This window comes from Panthera pardus, unplaced genomic scaffold (assembly GCF_024362965.1).
Source record: "Panthera pardus isolate Hobbes unplaced genomic scaffold, ASM2436296v1 HiC_scaffold_12, whole genome shotgun sequence".
Classification (NCBI taxonomy): domain Eukaryota; kingdom Metazoa; phylum Chordata; class Mammalia; order Carnivora; family Felidae; genus Panthera; species Panthera pardus.
In genome coordinates, this window is record NW_026526677.1 from 13,963,461 (window position 1) to 13,980,642 (window position 17,182).

Sequence of the window (17,182 nt, forward strand, 5' to 3'; positions counted from 1 at the left end):
GTAAAGGAGAGCAAAAAACCCATAGAATTTGTCCTACTTCTGGATGGGTACAAGTTGTGATTAACAACTTAAATACTAACCATGCAAAACTTACTTCCTTATCAGCACATTATATATCTATATTTCTGTAGACTGTTCTCAAAATAATGAGTGAGAATTCATTTGATTAGATGATTCTTCACTCGTTGATTTGCTGTAAGTTTATTCGACCAAAGTGATTGTCCTTTTTAAAATTGTGAATCTGGGAACATCTGCATTATAATCTCCTGGTTACTTGTTACATATGAAGTTCCCCATATCCCACATGAAAGTATCTCACATAAACTTCCTATAACTTTTCTTAAGAAGCCTTCCCAACAATTGCTTTGTACACTAAAATTCAAAAAACTCTTAATTCTCCTGAGGGCACGACATCATGACAAGCTCCATTGGGATACAGAGATGAGTAAAACGTGTAATTAATCCATTTTTCATGCTTCCGCTATTCTTTTCTTTTCTTTCCTAAAATTGAATCTGTAAATGTGCAATTAGAAGTCACAGTTCGATAATGAGCTGGACTTTTTCCCAGTCCCGGAGGAAGGAATATATGAGGAGTGGAAAGTAGATAGAATGAGAAGAAAGGTGATAGAATGTGCTACAGAGTGAGTTAGAGGTATGTAGGGTGTGCTGGATGCATAAAACATACTGCACCTTATCGGATAAGTACAGTTTGAGAGGAAAAAATTTTGAAGGGGGAGAGGGGACGTGTAGCTCGGTTGTAAACATGGATAACGGAATAGGTATTATGTACAGTTATCTATAGGTATAGCTATAGGTGCGACTACAGTTATACAGAGAGAAATATAATAGTAATTCCGTACAAAGACAAATGAAATAATGGCTTAGCAGAAGCACAAAGTCTGTTTATGGTAACGTTCGTTTTGAATGACACATGGAGATATTGAGGAAAATCATTTCAACAGTCAGAAGTAGGATTTGTGCCTTTCTGTCTGCTTGACTTCCATTGTTTCCAACGCAGGTCCAGACTCTCAGAAAATGTCCATCTCAAACGCCAGTGCAATAGCAGAATTCATTCTCCTGGGGCTCACAGACCGGCCTGAACTCCAACTTCTCCTCTTTGTGCTGTTTCTGGTTTTGTATCTTGTCACCCTCTCGGGCAACCTGGGCATGATGCTGTTGATCAGACTGGACTCTCGCCTCCACACACCCATGTACTTCTTCCTCACTAATTTGGCCTTTGTGGACTTGTGTTACACCTCAAATGCAACCCCGCAGATGTTGACTAATTTCTTATCGGAGAAGAAGACCATCACCTTTGTTGGCTGCTTTACGCAATGTTACATTTTCATTGCGCTTCTCCTCACTGAGCTTTACATGCTGGCGGCAATGGCCTATGACCGCTACGTGGCCATATGTAACCCTCTGCGCTATAGTATGAAAATGTCCAGGCGTATCTGCCTCTGTTTGGCCACACTGCCTTATGTCTATGGCTTCTCAGATGGGCTGTTCCAGGCCATCCTGACCTTCCGCTTGAACTTCTGTAGATCCAACGTCATCAACCACTTCTACTGTGCTGACCCACCGCTGATTAAGCTTTCTTGCTCTGATACGTATGTCAAAGAGCATGCCATGCTCATATCAGCAACTCTCCAACTCCCTCTGCATCATCCTGGTGTCCTATGCCTTCATTATTGGTGCCATCCTCCGGATCAAATTGGCAGAGGGCAGGCGCAAGGCATTCTCCACCTGTGGCTCCCACATGATGGCTGTGACCCTCTTTTATGGGACGCTCTTCTGCATGTATGTAAGACCACCAACAGATAAGACTGTAGAGGAATCCAAAATAATAGCTGTCTTCTACACTTTTGTAAGTCCGGTGCTTAATCCATTGATATACAGTCTGCGGAACAAGGATGTAAAGCAAGCCTTGAAAAATGTCCTCAGAGGAAATAGGTCGCTAAGATGGGACCGACCCTGATTTCCAATGGATCGTCACTAAAACTTGGGCTCAATATCTTTGTATTCTAATGATGTATTTTTATATTCTCTATGAATAAGTCTCAAATATCTCAGCTAAAAATTTTAAGTCTGGGGAAAAGATGAGCTTCACTTATAAATCTGCCGTCTTGTACCTCAACATGTGGTCCATACACCAGCAGCAACAGCATCACCTTGGACTTTGTTAGAAATGTAGGATCGCCACATTCTGCACCTTAGATGCACTATATCCAAACTTGCGTTTTAATCAAATCATAGGTGATTTGTAAACACATTAAATTTGAGGAGCACTGTTCTAATTGAAAACTCCCACTTAGTATGGCATGGAACATTCCCGTGTTCTTATTGTTTACAATGATGACGAGATAAAGATGTTCTCAGTTCCACTCCTTACATTTGTTCTATTCTTATTATTATCTATCTTTTGGGGCTAGGAGTGTTTGTGAAACACATCCTTCTGTCCTTCTTCTCTGAGTTACTAAGTAAACCCAAAAAGCATGGATCATGATAGTCTTCCCGTTCCTTGTGAATGTGCTCATATAATGGTCAGTATGGGAATGGAGAAGAGAGGAATAGGGTGATCTTTATTTTTTCCCTAGCTCTGAGTTTGTGGATCCAGTCTATGACCTCTGAACTATAGGGACCTACTTTTTCCCTCTGATCTGCAAGCCTGAATCTATGCACCCAGGTCTAGGAAAAGAAAGAATGCTTTCAGTATCACTTGGATGTGAAAAGTTTAGAAATACCGGGCAATGTCCTTTTTCTTCATTTCTAGTTTATAAGTGAAAATTTGGATTATTGATTTGAGTATTGCTTTTTTCTCATATAAACATTTATACCCTTTACCTAAACACCACTTTAGCCGAAAACTGTTAATTTTTGGTAATTTTTACATTCATTTTGCAATATTTTCTTTTTTTTCCAGCACCTCTTCTTTAACCATTGAGCTATTATAGAAGATAGTGCTTAATTATTGTATATTTGAGAGTTTAAAAGATATTTCATTGTTACATATTTGTCATTTCGTTCTGTTGTCAGAGAACATATGCCTTATGATTTTAATCTTAGAAATTTACAAAGTTTAGTGTTTTATTTATAAAATGAGATAAATTTATAAATTTTATTTATAAAATGAGAGATAATTGACATATAACATTGTGTATGCTTACGGTGTACATTGTAATGATTTGATACATGTATATGTTATGAAATGATTATCACAAGACTGTTAACACATCTTTCATGTCGTATAAACACATTTTTTTTCCTGTGGTGTTCACGGTGAAACATTTAAGATCTACTCTCTTAGCATTTTCAAGTATACAGTACAGTATTGTTAACTACAGTCACCGTGTTGTACATTAGATTCCCTTGAGGTTATTCATCTTATAACTGAAGGCTTGTAGCCTTTGACCAACATTTCCCCATTTCCCACATCCCCCCCCACCTGACAACCAGCCCTGTACCCTCTGTTTACGTGAATCTGACTTTCTTAGATTCCACATAAAAGTTAGATCATACTGGACACCCGGGTGGTTCAGTTAGTTGACCATTCAACTTTTAATTTCAGCTCAAGTCATGATCCCTCGGTCATGGGATTGAACCCTGTGTCAGGCTCCATGTTGAGTGCGGATCCTGCTTGAGATTTTCTCTTTCTCTCCCTCTGCCCCTGGCTCCTGCTCTCTCTCTCTCTCTCTCAAAATAAACAAACATATTCAAAAAGAATTTAGATCATATGGTCTTAGTCTATCTCACTTATTTCACTTAGTATAGTGCCCTCATCCAATGTTACAAATGGCAATTTCCACTTTTTAAATGATGGAGTAATATTCCGTTGTATATAAATACCACATCGTCTTAACCGTTCATCTGCAAATGGACACTAACATTGTTTCCGTGTCTTGAATCTTGTGAGTTTTGCTGCAATGAACGTGAAGGTGCACCGATCTCTTCAAGATTATGATTTCATTTCCACCGGCTGTACATATCCCCAGAAGGGGGCTAACTGGGTCATATGATAGTTTTATTTTTGATTTTTTGAAGAAGCTCCATACTGTTTCCATATTGTCTATATAGATTTATGTTCCCATCAGCAATGCACATGGGTTCCTTTTTCTCCACATCCTCTCCAGCACTTACTATCTCTTGTCTTTTTGATAATAGCCACCTAATAGCTGTGAAGTTGTATCGCGCTGTGGTTTTCCTTTGCATTTCCATGATGTTTTGCGATAAGCAGCTTTTCATTACCTATTGGCCATTTGTATGTCTTCTTTGGAAAAATTTCTATTCAGGCCATTCGCCCACTTCTAAACAGGCTTATTTGTTTTTGTATTAAGCTGTATTTTTTTTATATATATATTTTGGATATTAGTGTCTTCTCTGATATATTGTTTGCAAATATTCTCTCCTAACCCATAGGTTGTCTTTTCATTTTGTTGATAGTTTTTTTTTTTTTTTTGCTGTGCAGAAGCTTTAAGTTTGATGCAGTCTAATTTTTCTTTTCTTGCTTGTACTTTTGATTTCACATACAAAAAGCCATTGCCAAGACGAGTACCAAGGAACATTTTTCCTATGGCAGGTTTTATGCTTAAGTTATTAATTTATTGCAAGTTAATTTTTTATGTGTGGTATAAAATAGAGCTCCAATTTAATTGTTCTGCATGTGGTCATCCTCTTCCCAGCACCACTCACCGAAGAAACTCTCCTTTCCACATGGAGTATTTTTTAACTCCCTTGTCAAATATTAGTTGACCGTATACGCACGGGTTTATTTCTTGGTTCTCAATTCTGTTTCTTTGGTCTATATGTCTGTTTTTGGTACCAATACCATCTTGTTTGTACTATTATAACTTTGTAAAATAATTTAAAATCAGGAAGTGTGATGCCTCTGGCTTTGTCCTTTCTCATGATTGCTTTGGCTGTTTAAGGTCTTTTTGTTGTTGTTGTTGTTCCATAGGAATTTTAGGATTATTTACCTTGTTACAGTGAAAAATGTCATTGGATTTTTTATTGGAATTGCATTAAATCTACAGATGGCTTTGGGTAGTATGCACATTTTAACAATTCTAACTCTCTTTCAATCCATAAACACTGGGTGGGTATCTTTTTGTTTATGTCTTCTTCAATTTCTTTCATCAAAGACTTTTTGTTTTTAGATTTGCACAGATTTCTTTTTACTTCATTTATTTACTTTGAGAGAGAGAGAGAAAGGGAGGAAGAACTGAGCATACAAGTGGGGTAAGTGGAGAGGGAGAGAGACAATTCTAAGCAGCTCTGCACAGTCAGCAAGGAGCCTGATGTGGGGCTCGAACTCAGGAGCTGTGAGATCATGACACGAGCTGAAACCAAGAGCTCAATCTACTGATCTACTCAGGCACCCCAGTGGACAGATCTTTTCATGCTTTGGTTAAAATCATTCCTAAGTATTTTATTGATCTTGGTGCTATTGGATTTTTTTCTTTATTTCTTTCCCAAATAGTACATTATTAGTATGTGAAAATGCAACTTATTTTTTACTTGTTGATTTTGCATTCTGCATAAACTTACTGAATTTATTTATTAGCTCTAACAGTTATTTGGTAGTGTCTTTAGGTTTTCCTATGTAGAAGATCTATCGTCTGCAAATATAATTTTACTTATTTCTTTCAGATATTGGATACTTTTTTTTTTTTTGCCTAATTGTTCTAGCTTGGACTTCCAGTATTTTGTTCACTGGGAGTGGTGATTGTGGACACCTATGTCTTGTTTTTAACCATAAAGGAAAGGTTTCACCTTTCCACCATTGAGTATGATGTTAGCTGTGGGCTTGTCATATATAGCCTTTATTATATTGATGTATGCTCTTTTTATACCCAATTTGTTGAGAGTTTTCATGATAGGACATTGAATTTTGTCAAATGTTTTTCTGCATCTATTGAGATGACCATATAATTTTAACCTTTTATTCTATTAATAGATGCATGTATTTTTTTTCACAAACAACTGATCCCTGTGGAGACAGTGAACTATAAGAGGTAATGGGTACAAATGTGTCCATTTTAAGTACAATTTGGGTGTTTTGACAAATGTGTATCCATAGGACTGTCACCACTATTGATTGACATATACGGGATTTCATCACTTCCCAAATTTCCTTTTTATCCCTTTTATGACAATTACTTCCCTGAATACCCCGCCTTTGCTAATCACAGATATGCCTTTTTCTTGCTATATTCATATAAATGGAATCAAACCATATATAGTCTTTTGTGTGTACATTCTCTGAGTTGCCAAAATATTTTGGAAAATCATCCAGTTGATGTATAGATCCATAATTTGATATATTTTCTGTTACTGAGTAGCTTTACGTTTTAAAAATGTACCACTATTTATACATCTATGTGTTATCAGAACTTGGGTTGTTTCATTAAGTGTCGGACTGTCTTCAGTATCAGGCTTAATGAAAGTGTAATGTCCAGGGCAAAAGAAAATTCTTCTACCAACCTGTTACAAACTCACACAGGACAGATGTGATTACAATTAAAAATCATGACTTTTACCTTGAAAGACCTCTTTTTTATTTCTTCCTCCCTTGATCTAGTCACCATGGATATAAAGTCATCACATATAGGTTATCTTGCTAGACTTTTTTGGAGGTAGAAGTGAACATTTTCTGTATTACGTTCCTATTCTACTTTGTAACTGACATTTGTGTGCCTTTCACACTATATTCAATCATAAGGCCAACAAATGAAATCAGGTTGTGAAGTTAGGATGATGGGTTAGAAGATAATAAGTTTAGACGTCTTCTAAAACCATAGAGCATTTGCCCTTTAATGGATGAAGCTGCTATTCAGGTCTCATCATTTGCTTCCATACTAGAATGCAAGCCATGTGAATTCAAATTATATTGATCTTTAGAAGAATTTCATGATCTTGCAAGTAGTGCAAAGTGTGTCAATTTGAAAACACCATGTCAACTAAAAGATATTTGTGGGTGAAATCCTACTCTATTTTTTTTCAATAAAGTCACTCAATATGTATTTATGACTAGCATGTTCTAGTCACTGTGCGGAGTGTTGTGTATAGTGAATTAAAATTTTAGTTTCTCATTCTCTTGGAATTAATAGTCTGGAAGGGAAGACGAATCTTAAGGAAACATTATTCATTGTACAGATAGATCAAACAATTCTAAAATTAGTATGGAACCACAAAGGACCTGAAACTGCCAAGACAGTCCTGAAAAAAAAAAAATCAAAACTGGAGGCATCATGATCCTGGATTTCAAGCTACATCGTAAAGTTGTAGTCATCAAGACAATATGGTACTGGCAGAAAAACAGACACATAGATCAATGGAACAGAAAAGAGAACCCCGAAATAGACTCATAACTACATGGTCAACTCATCTTTGACAAAGCAGGAAAGAATAGCCAGTGGAAAAAAGACAGTCTCTTCAACAAAGGGTGTTGGGAAAACTGGACGGTGACATGCAGAAGAATGAAACTGGACCACTTTCTTACACCATACACAAAAATAAATTCGAAATGGATGAAAGACCTAAATGGGAGCCAGGAAACCATCAAAATCCTAGGGAATACAGGCAGCAACCTCTTTGACACTGGTCAGAGCAACTTCTTTCTAGATGCATCAAAGAATGCAATGGAAACAAAAGCAAACATGAACTATTGGGACTTCATCAACATAAAAAGCTTCTGCGCAGTGAAGGAAACAATTGACAAAACTAAAAAGCAGCCTGCAAAATGGGAGGAGATATTTGCAAAAGACATATTTGATAAAGGGTTGTGGTACAACGCCTCCTTAAGGAATGTGGTGAAAATCTCAAGACAAGGGAAGGCAACCTGGCTATGTATAGGTACATGGCATTCTTCATGACTCTGTAACATAGACTGCCCATTCAGACCGTATGATACCATATACGGGAGACAAAGGAGCAAAAATTGTACAAAAGGCAACCCCTCGCTGTGCTCGGAGCTCAGCCTTTTGGGTCTTAGCCCACTAAGCTCATGCCAGCACGAATAAAAAAGCTGCTTCCTGGAAAGAAAAGCCTCTGTGTCCCGACTCTTTATATGTAACTGGCCGCTACAGGATTATTATCCAGAATCTATAAAAACATCATCAAATTTAACACCCAAAAAACAAATAACCCAGTTAAGAAATGAACTTAACATCTTGAATGAACTCTACACAACTCATTATGCTATCCTGCCCACATGATTTTACTCACTGGGTGTTATAATTTAATCACTTAATTCTGGATATGAAAGTCCTTTCAGCAAACATTCATTCAATAGCAATTGTATGGATAAAACACAATTTAGAACAGGAAAAATCATAAAAACATCAAAGACCATGAATTGAATCATTATTTTATGATGTTATTCATTGTTCTGTTTATCTGATGAGAATAAATTGTCGTCCATAATGCAAAAATTCCATGAGAATAAACTCCTAACCACTGAAAGGAATCAGCTCAAAATTATTACAAACTGATTCAGTCACAAGGGGGAAATCCCAAGACTCTAATTAGTATAAGTCTGCCTAAGTTACTATTTCCTGGGAGTTTTCTCTTTCAGTAATATTGCCATTGTTTTTTCAGTATATATTGAAAAATATCTTAGGAATAGGAGCTTCAAATTACAATTTGGGTATAAATCACTCCCGGCACCTCATCATTTGGACCACTCGTGTCTCCGAAAGAATCTTTCCTGGGATCAGGTAAGAGTGACAATTCTGACTTCTACACTTGAAGTTTCTCTTTCTGTTTTATTTTTGGATCTTCACCATAAGAGTTAGGTGGCCACGAAAGGAGCTTTCAATGTTAGCTTAATTTCTTGGCCAGCTACAATGAGTTTGTATGTATTTTTATTTAGATTGGTCACTAGAAAATATCAAACTCTCGTGGGAATTAATGCGTTTACACTAATCAATTTACTTTGAAAATAACATTCTCTTCATCCATTCAATAGTTTAACACATATTGAATAACCATATGAGAGGGAGCACCTGATATTCTCATAATTTTTAAAATAATAATATCTGTTGGGTCATCTAGGTGGCCCAGTTGGTTGAGCACCTGACTCTTGGTTTCGGCTCAGGTCATGATCTCATGGTTGGTGGATTTGAGCACAGGTCTGGTTCTGTGCTGATGGTGCTGAGCCTGCTTGGGATCCTCTGTCTCCCTTTCTCTCTGCCCCTCCATGCTCTCTCTCTCTCTCTCTTCCTCAAAAATAAAACACATTTAAAAAAAAGAATAGTATCTGTTGGAAGAACAGTTCCCCCTCCAAAAAAATCAAATAATTGAAAAGAGAAAAAATTCAAGAAAGAATTATTATATTCATTCTGGCAAAAATAAAACTCTCATAAAACTCAATAAATCTCTTTTTCAATTATTTGGGAGAGAAATGTTTGGGGTAAATTTAAGTAAACTGAGACACACGGCTAATAATGGGTATAGGAAAAAAAAAAGTTGAAAAAAATAATGGGTATAGGATTTGTAACTACATAAATCCTGAATCGGAATGTTATAAATGATGGGCATTTTAGAACTTATGTAGCCAAAGTATGATATTGAATAGATGAGGACTCAAGTTCACAGAAAGAAAGTCGCTATATCAAGGTTAAATGATTGCTTCCTAAATTAAAAAAAAATTAAAAAAATTAGTGTTTATATGTTTATTTATTTATTTATTTATTTATTTATTTATTTATTTATTTAAAAATTTTCATTTATTTTTGAGAGAGATCGAGAGACAGAGTGTGAACAGAGGAGGGGCAGAGAGGGAGACACAGAATAGGATCTGGGCTCTGAGCTGTCAGCACACAGCTCAATGCGGGGCTCAAACTCACTAGCTGTGAGATCATGACCTCAGCTGAAGTTGGACACTTCACAGACTGAGCCACCCAGGTGCCCCAAAGATCGCTTTCTAAATGAAGATTCAAAAGGGGTTTTATGATACCATTGGCTGGTACAAAGCCATAATGTGTAACAAGATCTATAACAGGTTCATTCATTGTAACCAGGTAATGCACCCTGCTCTTAAATCTGTGAGACGATGGAATGGAAAACTAAGACGGGGAAGACACTGGAGTTTATTTGGCAGAGTAGACAAGGAAGGTGCTCCTTCTGGGAAATTAATATTCACACGAGATGCATGGCTCCACCAACTACATGACCTATTATTTACTTGTTTTGCCATTTCCTACCTTAAAGTACCATTCTTTTTCTAGCTATTCTTGCAGGCTTATCTACGTCTTTATGAACAGTTGAGCTTGCATGCTTATCGGATTACCGACTCTAAACTTCAATAACCCTTCCTCCTATTTTGTGTGTCCCTATCCTTCGCTTCAATATCTCCGAGTCTCCCACTCAATCCATCTTACAGGAGTATGAAATGGCAACCTAACACATGGAATAGTTAGCAAAAATGAAAGCAGGTCAGTGTTATCCTGTTACCTTGAACATGTGCCTTTAAACTGGACCCTGAAGAGGGCAAACTATTCCCCAAATGAACACTTCAGCCACCAGGGTGTGAGATATCAATGACACTTTTGGAAGTGAGCTACACAGTTTGATTGACTGATTTTCAGTGGGAAAGTAAAATCTTGGAACTCCAAATTTTCACCAAATATTTACCACGTGTACCGGTTTCCCATATGTGACACCTATTTTTTGCTCAATAATCCCTACTAAATTACAAAGTAATGTTTTGTTTTCTTGCGTTGTTACATAATAGGAAACAAATGTATATGCATATCAATATCCTTGTGAGTCAAGTTCATTTGCATGAAAAATCTATGTAGTCTCTGTTATGTGGTCTATCTATGATCATTCCAATACGGAGAAAAGCAATTTGACATTATTGAACCAGTGAAACCTTATGTTGAGAATTTTATTTTTCTTATGTTTCTTGAAATAAGGGACATAGATAAAAAAACACAACTCATTGTTACTTTCGCTGACTTATTATTACCCAGAAATTTCAAATTGGACACCAAAGCCAGAGGGAAATCTTTAGGAAGATATCTGGTTCCCCACGTCACTGAAATTTAATTATCTTTCTGTGTGGCATTTCTCATACGGAGAGAAAAATGTGCATGACTATTATAAAACTAGTTCAGCAATCTCTCCAATAATTCAGTATGAATTACTTGGCATTCTATATTGATATAGAAGCTAGAAAATAAGAATAACGGAGGATAAATTTTGCTATTCCTTAAATAAATATCAAATAAGTGAGCAATCTTTCCAACTACAAGGAGTGCTGGGTACAGTAATTTAAATAGGGAGCTTTCAAGAACAGTTCCCACAGCCATTAAACATGAGCACAGAAGCGCAAGAAAACTCTACAAGCTTTTGCTTATAGAAATAAAAATAATATATTAAGTATTCCAAAATTATTCAGCTACTTATTTCCAGTGGAATAAAAGGCTTTACTTCTAATGCAGCAGGTTTGGTTTGGAATTATCATAGAGAGCAACCAAAAATATTTAACATTTACCAACAGTATTTGTCATATGCCCATTTCAAATCTCAAATATCTTTTTTTTTAAAGATATTGGGAATCATGTTTCCAAACACTTTTGGCCTTTAAAATTTGAATCAGGCAAGAAACTCAAATTAGATGGTTTTGTTTTATTTTATTTTTAAACATTTTTATGTTTATTTATCTTTGAGAGAAAGAGAGACAGAGTGTGGGCAGGTGAGGGGCAGAGAGAGATGGAGACAAAGAATCCGAAGCAGGCTTCAGGCTTTGAGCTGTCAGCACAGAGCCTGACACAGGGCTTGAACTCACAAATAGCGAGATCATGACCTGAGCTGAAGTCAGATGCTTAACTGCCTGAGCCACCCACATGCCCCTCAATTACATTGGTTTTAGAAACAGGGTCATGGATTGCAAGATAGGTCTGTAAAAAGACAGAGGAGAAGCAACTAGGGAAGCATGATTTTAAAAAGAATATGTAATAATTTCAACACAGATAAGTTAAAGTATGTCCAAATTATATGAGAATATTTACAATATGTGGAACCTATGTTATATCCACATACATGGTAATTTAGCACATACCTTAACTCAAATAGACACTTAATAAGCAACCATAATTATTTGCTTGATATGATATGTGCAAACAGGGGCTAGTGTTTAGGGTCCAGCTGTACAGATCATGTGCTTGGGAGCAGAAAAGACTTGTGTCCACCTCTGATTGGTAAACAGAGGTCTGATGTCATATCGCTATTTCCCTAGGAGTTCTTTGCTATTTTCTGCTTGCTTCCATTCCTTCCCATTCACAGGGGTCCTCTTCCAAGCTCTATATTTCTCCCAAACAATTTTTTTTGAGAGCATGTATCAATGATAAATTCAAAAGTGCTTTAGTATACTACCAGTGGCCCTACTGAAAGAAGGTGATTTTCCAAGTAGCGCAGGATAGATCTTAAGTTCCTGTGTTTGGTTTTGCTATTGAGATGCAAGGGTTCTAGCAATCTCTGGTGCTCGTGTGGAATTAGGGTTTCTAAGTCTAAGGAGAGTAGAGATGCCTCCGGCTCTTTGAACGACTGAGCTTAGGAAAAGCTGCATATTCTTGCCCACCTTATATAGCTTCACAATACATGCGGGCATATAGAAGGCTCTGAGACTTCCTGCAACAGAGAAACCCATTTTCCCTTCTCTTTTTCAAAACACAGCATTCTTTGGGGTGCCTGGGTGGCTCAGTCGGTTAAGCATCCGACTTTAGCTCAAGTTATGATCTCGCGGTTCATGAGTTCGAGCCCTGCATCAGACTCTGTGCTGACAGCTCAGAGCCTGGAGCCTGCTTCGGATTCTGTTTCTCCCTCCCTCTCTGCTCCTCCCCACCTTGTATTCTCTCTCTCTCTCTCTCTCTCTATCTCAAAAATAAATAAACATTTAAAAAAAACTCAGCAGTTTTCAAATTTAGTTTTACCATAGACCTATTTTGTTGCCTGATATCCGGTTGATCTGGTGCATACAGTTTTGAAAGTACTAATCTAAGAACTCTGATGACAGCATGTTGAAGGTTTATGTGTGCCCCATTCCCCCCCCTTTCCTAATTGTACTCACTCTGTATTAGTTGCAGGTTCTTCTAGAGGTAAAATAAAACAGAACAGCATCATTGCTTTGTAAAACTGATGTGGCTGTGTGCATGGAAAGAAGAACTATAATCAAAATGTAGTCTCTTCTTAAATCTTAGAGCATGCTTGCTGAACCTATTTAAAGGAGATAGTAGGAAACAGGCAAATTAAATTCCTATTTCTCTTTTATATTTTTATTGCTTTTATTAGTTGTCAAATGTAATATGATGAGCAACCAGGTGCTAGTATTTAGGGCATAGTTGTCCAAATCTAAAGATGAGATGAATGGCTTAATGCCATTGAAATGGGAGGTTTACATGTATCGTTAAGGTGACTATTCTCCAAATAGACTCACCTTTTCTGGCAAGTGAGGAAAAAGCACTTTTGCTATTTACACATATCCTGATTCTCAAATTATTGTAGTTTGCTCTCAAAGACCAAAGTTGTAGAATTAATCCATAGAAAATTTATCCCTGCATCTACGTGGATTATCTTTGATTTCTCTCGAAAGCCTCCTGTCTCTGTGTGTACTGTTTACACTGTCTGAAAGTCCTCCCTACCCTCATCTTTCTAGAAAATTCTTAGTTATCCTGTAAGTCCCAGTTAAAGGGTACCATTCTTTGAGGCTATCCTGCCTCTCTGGACACAATTAATTAGTAACTGTTCAAATCTTTATTATTGAACTTATCACATATAATCTTAATTTTCTCTTCCTATGCCCCTTTTACTATGAAGATACCAACCAGCTCTCTCAAGACAAACACTATTACCAGTCACCTTTGTTTCCCTAGGAAAGTGACTCACAGACATGCAGTGTCCAATGCTGTTTGTACTCAAAGATTATCTTATTATAATGACTAAATCATACAACATTCTGGAAACATCACTGAGTCGAAGTAGCTGACTTTTGAGGGTACTTGGTTCAATACCCGGGAACAGCTTACATACAGCAAATATAGCTGGTGACATTGCCTTTTCAGTGAATTAGGCATACAGACTTCTTTTTCTATGCTCTGGTTAAAGACAGGCTTAACAATGAAATTATTCGCCAACACTGTGTATGGTAGGTTTCACATTAAATAATGAATCCTCATACCCGTTTACATTTGGAAACTCTTAAGATCTTGGAACATAGGGCTTACGTTATTGTGTAGTAAAAATTCCACTGGCCTGAGTGGCTGCTGGCTTTTTAACCTGGGATTCACCCTCTACTTCATTTCTGTTCATCCTTATACTTAGCCCACTTCACTCATCCTTATTATCTAACTGGCTCTAAGAGGTATTTGAGTTCTGATCCCTTATCTTATTCAGTCTATCACATACAATAACACGACAACATTGAGAATCCATGATGAAAATATATTCTCCCGACTCCCGGAAAAAGTTTCTCATTTTATTCTTTCATTATAATTGATATTATCTGAATTGATAATTTTATCCACAAGCACAATCCACTTTTTGACCACTTCTTTTTTTCCCCCAACCTAGGTCTCCCTTTCTCTAGTCATACAAATGCTTCTGAATGAAAATTCCTTCATTAGTGATTGATGCAGGGCTTTGTTATTTTCACATTTGGGGTCATTATCTTTGGCCTATTCACATATGAACACCATAATTTCCTGTACTTTATTGATATCACAGTGAAACAGGATCTCTTTCCTTTAAATCACTGTAATTTGGGGTTTTCACCTATAACCCATAGGGAGTGTAATTCTCAAAAGTTGAACTTCTACATATGCATGCGCTGTTGACTTGCAGAAGTGTTTCCAAACACATGTCACCATTGCATCTGGAACCATTCCCAGGCTCCATGGTGAAGCCTATGATTTTATAGAGAACGGTAAGTGACTGTTGGTGGTTCAGTCCATTTTTCGGCAGACTTTGGGTCATAAGGCCCCCATTCTGAAGCAAGCTGGTGTCGCATGAGCCATTCTCTTGGGGACCATCTGCACATTACACACCTAGCTTCTAGGGGCCACCACCTTCTTGAAAGTCTCAGCTCCTGCAATCTCAGATGCTGATCATAGTCCTGCGTGAGAGTGATTGAGAGTGTGAGATGGAGGAGAAGGGGAGAAAGAGAGAGAAGAAATATATGATGGACTTCTCATTCACTTCTTACTTTATTTTAATTCATCTACGTGAACAATGCTGGCAGCTAAGAAAATGGTCAGAGGGAATTCCACCTTAGTGACCGAATTTGTTCTCCTGGGATTAACAGATCGTCCAGAGCTTCAGCCCATCCTCTTTGTGCTTTTCCTGGTGATCTACTTAATCACCGTGGGGGGGAACCTTGGGATGTTGGTATTGATCAGGATAGATTCACGCCTCCACACCCCCATGTACTTCTTTCTTGCCAGTTTGTCCGGCTTGGATTTGTGTTATTCCACGAATGTGACTCCCAAGATGTTGGTGAACCTCTTATCAGAGAAGAAAACCATTTCCTATGCTGCTTGTTTAACCCAGTGTTATTTTTTCATTGCCATGGTGATTACTGAGTTATACATGCTAGCTGTAATGGCTTATGACAGGTACATGGCCATCTGTAACCCTTTGCTTTACAGCAGCAAGATGTCCAGAGGGGTCTGTATTCGCCTGATTGCTGGTCCCTATGTCTACGGCTTCCTTAATGGCCTGATGGAAACCATGTGGACGTACCGCTTGACCTTCTGTGACTCCAATATTATTAATCACTTCTACTGCGCTGACCCCCCCCTCATCCAGCTGTCCTGCTCTGACACTTTCATTAAAGAGACGTCCATGTTTGTGGTAGCAGGATTTAACCTCTCCAACTCCCTCCTCATAATTGTCATCTCTTACATCTTCATTCTCACTGCCATCCTGAGGATGCATTCTGCTGAAGGCAGGCACAAAGCTTTTTCCACGTGTGGTTCCCATCTGGTGGCAGTGACTGTATTTTATGGGACACTCTTCTGCATGTATGTTAGACCTCCCACGGACAAGTCAGTGGAGCAGTCTAAAATTATTGCTGTTTTCTACACTTTTGTAAGCCCTATGTTGAACCCCATCATTTATAGCCTGAGGAACAAGAATGTGAAGCAAGCTTTTTGGAAATTGATGAGAAGAAATGTACTTTTGAAATAAAGTTATAATGTATCCTTCTTTATAAATTATAGAGGGACGCCTGGGTGGCTCAGTCGGTTAAGCGTCCGACTTCGGCTCAGGTCATGATCTCACGGTCTGTGAGTTCGAGCCCTGCGTCAGGCTCTGTGCTGACCACTCAGAGCCTGGAGCCTGTTTCAGATTCTGTGTCTCCCTCTCTCTCTGACCCTCTCCCGTTCATTCTGTCTCTCTCTGTCTCAAAAAAAAAAAATTATAGAAAAGATGTACTTATGAGAACTGGATCCAACTTTAACTGCATTTACAGTAAAGTCAACTTTTAATCTACAATGAAAATCTGCAATCTAATGACAAAGCATGAAAGACAGAGGTACAGGAGATTTACAGTTGTATAGGAGATGTGTGAGTGTGCATTGAGTGTGTAAAGGGTTGGAGGTTAGATATGTAGGTAGGGTGGATAATTTCTCTTATATACGTTTACACTTTTACATTTGTAGCATCATATGTTCCTTTCACACTGTAAAAATTATTCCTTCTTACAGTAAAACATTCAATTTCTACAGAAGAGTACAAAATAAAAGATTTTCCTCCCTTTTCCCCCCCACCATGATCTTCCATTGTCTCTTTTCAAAGTTATCACTATTACTGGTTTCTTACGTTTTTGGAAAATTTCTCTATATCTGCAAACCAATGTATGGCTATATATGTACATACACACATAGTTGACTATCATGAGCTAACTTTTAGTCGTTTTTAATACTATACTAATTGCTATGCAGGGGTTTAATTCCATTATCTAAAGGAATGTGATCAGAACTGCTGATTGAGACTTGCTGTCACCTCTCGGACAGAAAAGTCATGATAACAGCTCCAGGACCATGCCTGATGTCCATTTATTCCTCCCCACTCTCAGTAAGACACTTTCCTCCTTCTGCCATAACAGTATACAAAATCTTCCAATTAACTTCTAGATATTAACTCCTGAAGTAGGCAATGAATATCTTTTACAGAAATACATAGC

At 37.6% G+C, this 17,182-nt stretch overlaps 2 protein-coding genes across 3 annotated transcripts; both read left to right on the forward strand.

The window, feature by feature from the left end:
• The first annotated feature begins 1,029 nt into the window (after positions 1-1,029).
• Positions 1,030-1,978, forward strand: LOC109245316 (olfactory receptor 5M11). The gene is given in 2 exon segments (XM_019412621.2): positions 1,030-1,643; positions 1,645-1,978. Coding segments are annotated over 2 exon segments (942 nt in total). The 5' UTR covers positions 1,030-1,035.
• A 13,250-nt stretch (positions 1,979-15,228) lies between these two features.
• On the forward strand, positions 15,229-16,961 carry LOC109245315 (olfactory receptor 1030). Of its 2 annotated transcripts, XM_053899202.1 has the most exons (2): positions 15,247-16,143; positions 16,941-16,961. In XM_053899202.1, exons 1-2 carry the CDS (start codon positions 15,247-15,249, stop codon positions 16,959-16,961), a joined length of 918 nt encoding a protein of 305 aa, XP_053755177.1. The 2 variants fall into 2 exon arrangements, with proteins under 2 accessions (XP_019268165.2, XP_053755177.1); XM_019412620.2 differs by lacking the exon at positions 16,941-16,961 and having other exon boundaries at positions 15,229-16,185.
• The last annotated feature ends 221 nt before the right edge of the window (positions 16,962-17,182 follow it).